The 2,067-nt window shown below is 65.6% G+C and overlaps 1 protein-coding gene across 2 annotated transcripts in view; it reads left to right on the top strand.

Moving 5' to 3' along the window:
* Nucleotides 1-2,067, top strand: part of LOC109294905 (transducin-like enhancer protein 1) — a 33,102-nt gene that overhangs the window by 21,679 nt on the left and 9,356 nt on the right. Inside the window, exons 7-9 of one of the 2 annotated variants that reach the window (XM_019513486.1) lie at nt 647-751; nt 910-954; nt 1,363-1,518. In XM_019513486.1, the coding sequence (XP_019369031.1) occupies nt 647-751; nt 910-954; nt 1,363-1,518 (306 nt within the window). Of the gene's footprint in view, nt 1-646; nt 752-909; nt 955-1,362; nt 1,523-2,067 lie in introns of both variants that reach the window. The other variant, XM_019513487.1, reaches the window with a different exon arrangement.

Genomic DNA, 2,067 nt, shown 5'->3' with positions numbered 1-2,067 from the left:
GCTCCTTTAAAAGCTTCCTTTCGGCTGGGGGGGGTGCGGGGGAGAGGGCTGCGGTGAGGGGGGCCACTGAGGCTTGCAGCCGTAAGCAGCATCCTGTGCAAGCGAGCAGCGGGTAACGAGCTGGCAGCCTGCCAGGCAGCCAAGGTCACTGCTGAGCGCCGGCCCCTTCTCTGCGGGGGCACCTGTGCTAGGGGGGGGCCTGGCTCCCACCAGGGCTCGCAAGCTGTGCGCATCTTGGAAAGCAGCTGAATTTGAGGGGGTCTGGGGGGCTGGCAGCACAGCCGAGTTAACCCCACCTCCGAGATAGTTTAATGCCCCCAGTGTGCACGTGGAGGGGCCTGGCCAGGGCTGCATCTGAACCCTTGTGCGCCCGCGGGAGGCAGAGGAAGCTCCCAGCTGCATGGGGGGAGGGAAACTGAGGCAGAGGAGCCGCCACGTGCCCGGCAGGGGAGTGGGAATTGGGAGGGCTCCTGGCAGCACCACCCCAGCCCCGGGGGGCTTCTGCACTGCTACCACACCTCTGCTGCAAGGGGAGCAGGGGCATCTATGGGGCTGATCCCTCTTGAAGAGGGGGATTGGGGTGGGATTAGCCCCGCGCCAGCTGTCTCAGTCTCTGGAGGCATCGGCTCTTGCTTCACTTTCCCAGAGCGCCCTGGCGCTGCCCAACGGGGAGCGGACCCGCACCCTCTCCGACTACCTGAGCGGCAGCAAGAAGAGGAAGGCGGAGGAGAAGGACTTCGTCACCGACTACGTGAGCAGCCCCCGCCCGCCCGCCTGCCTGAGGGTGGTAGGGGGCAGAGCGGGGGGCCTGTGGCTGGTTCTCCCAACCTGGGGCTGAATCATTGGGTTTGCATTGGCCTGAGGGCTGGGTCCCGATCCTGGACCCACATGCCCCTCTCTGCATTTCAGGGCAGCGATGCAGACAAGAGCGAGGACAACCTGGTGGTGGACGAGGTCGGTGCTTCGGGGCTTGTGGGGAGGGGAATCTACCGCTACCGCTACCCCGCTAGTCCAGCCCCGGCTGAGACGGTTTATCAGTTTGGAATTGGGGTCAGGCTTAGCCTGAGAGGATTTCCAAGGGCCTGGGGTCTCTGCTTTTGGGGAGGTGGGGGAAGGGATCCCTGGGGTTAAACTGGTCTTTGGATGCAAAGGTCACGTGCACATATGACAGGGCCCAGGAGTCCTGCTGAGGCCCACAAAGCCCTGGGAGTGGGAGCAGAAACCTGCTGTCCTTCCCCTGCTAGACCCTGCTGCCTCCCAGCTCTGGAAGGAGTCCGCCCAGCCGGTGGCTGTGCTCTGGCTTCGTTGGGGGCATCCGGCCTGGGTGCTCTAATGCCCTCTCGCCCCACCCTTGTCCCACAGGACCCGGCATCCCCTCACAGCGTCCACTCATACTCGTCGCGGGAGAACGGGGCAGAGAAGGGACTGCTGGGGCGCAAGGAGGCCATGCCGCTCAGCCCCACCTCCATGGCCTCATCCCGCAGCACTTCCCCGTCCCGGAGCAAGGACCCACCCACGGTACGTGGGGGCGCCGCGGGGAGGGCTACACTCGGTGGGTGCCGTTCGTGTCCAGTGGTCAGGGGAGGGATGTGGGGCAGATCAGAATCAGGCCCTTGGGCAAGTGGGCACCTGAAGGTCCTGGAGAAAGACAGCCCTGGAGAGGGTCCCCTGATGGCTCTTGCCCTCTGCAGATGGCAGCTGCTTCTCTTCCAGCACCATGGGCACATTTGTATTGGAGCAGCCACAGAGCTGGGGCTGTTACCCCTGCTGCCACCGGGCCCCACGGATGGGCACGACTATGCCCTGGAGGGAGACAGCTCCCTGAGCCCAGCTTCCCAGGGGGCCAGGGCTTCAGGATCCCAGAGAAGCAGCAGCTTGACCGGTGCCCAGCTGGGTGCAGCAGGGAGGTGGCCATGAGCACGGAGGCGGCTGTGCCGTGGGAGGGCAGATGGGAGCGCTGGGGTATCCAGGCACTGAGCGCATCTCCTGCCTGGGCAGGTGGAGAAGGCCGGGACGCCCGGCTTGAAGTCCAGCACCCCGACGTCGCAGGGCGAGTCCGCGGGCCCC

Source organism: Gavialis gangeticus, unplaced genomic scaffold (assembly GCF_001723915.1).
Source record: "Gavialis gangeticus isolate Ggan-Ray unplaced genomic scaffold, GavGan_comp1, whole genome shotgun sequence".
NCBI lineage: Eukaryota > Metazoa > Chordata > Crocodylia > Gavialidae > Gavialis > Gavialis gangeticus.
This window is presented reverse-complemented; position numbering and strand designations above follow the sequence as displayed.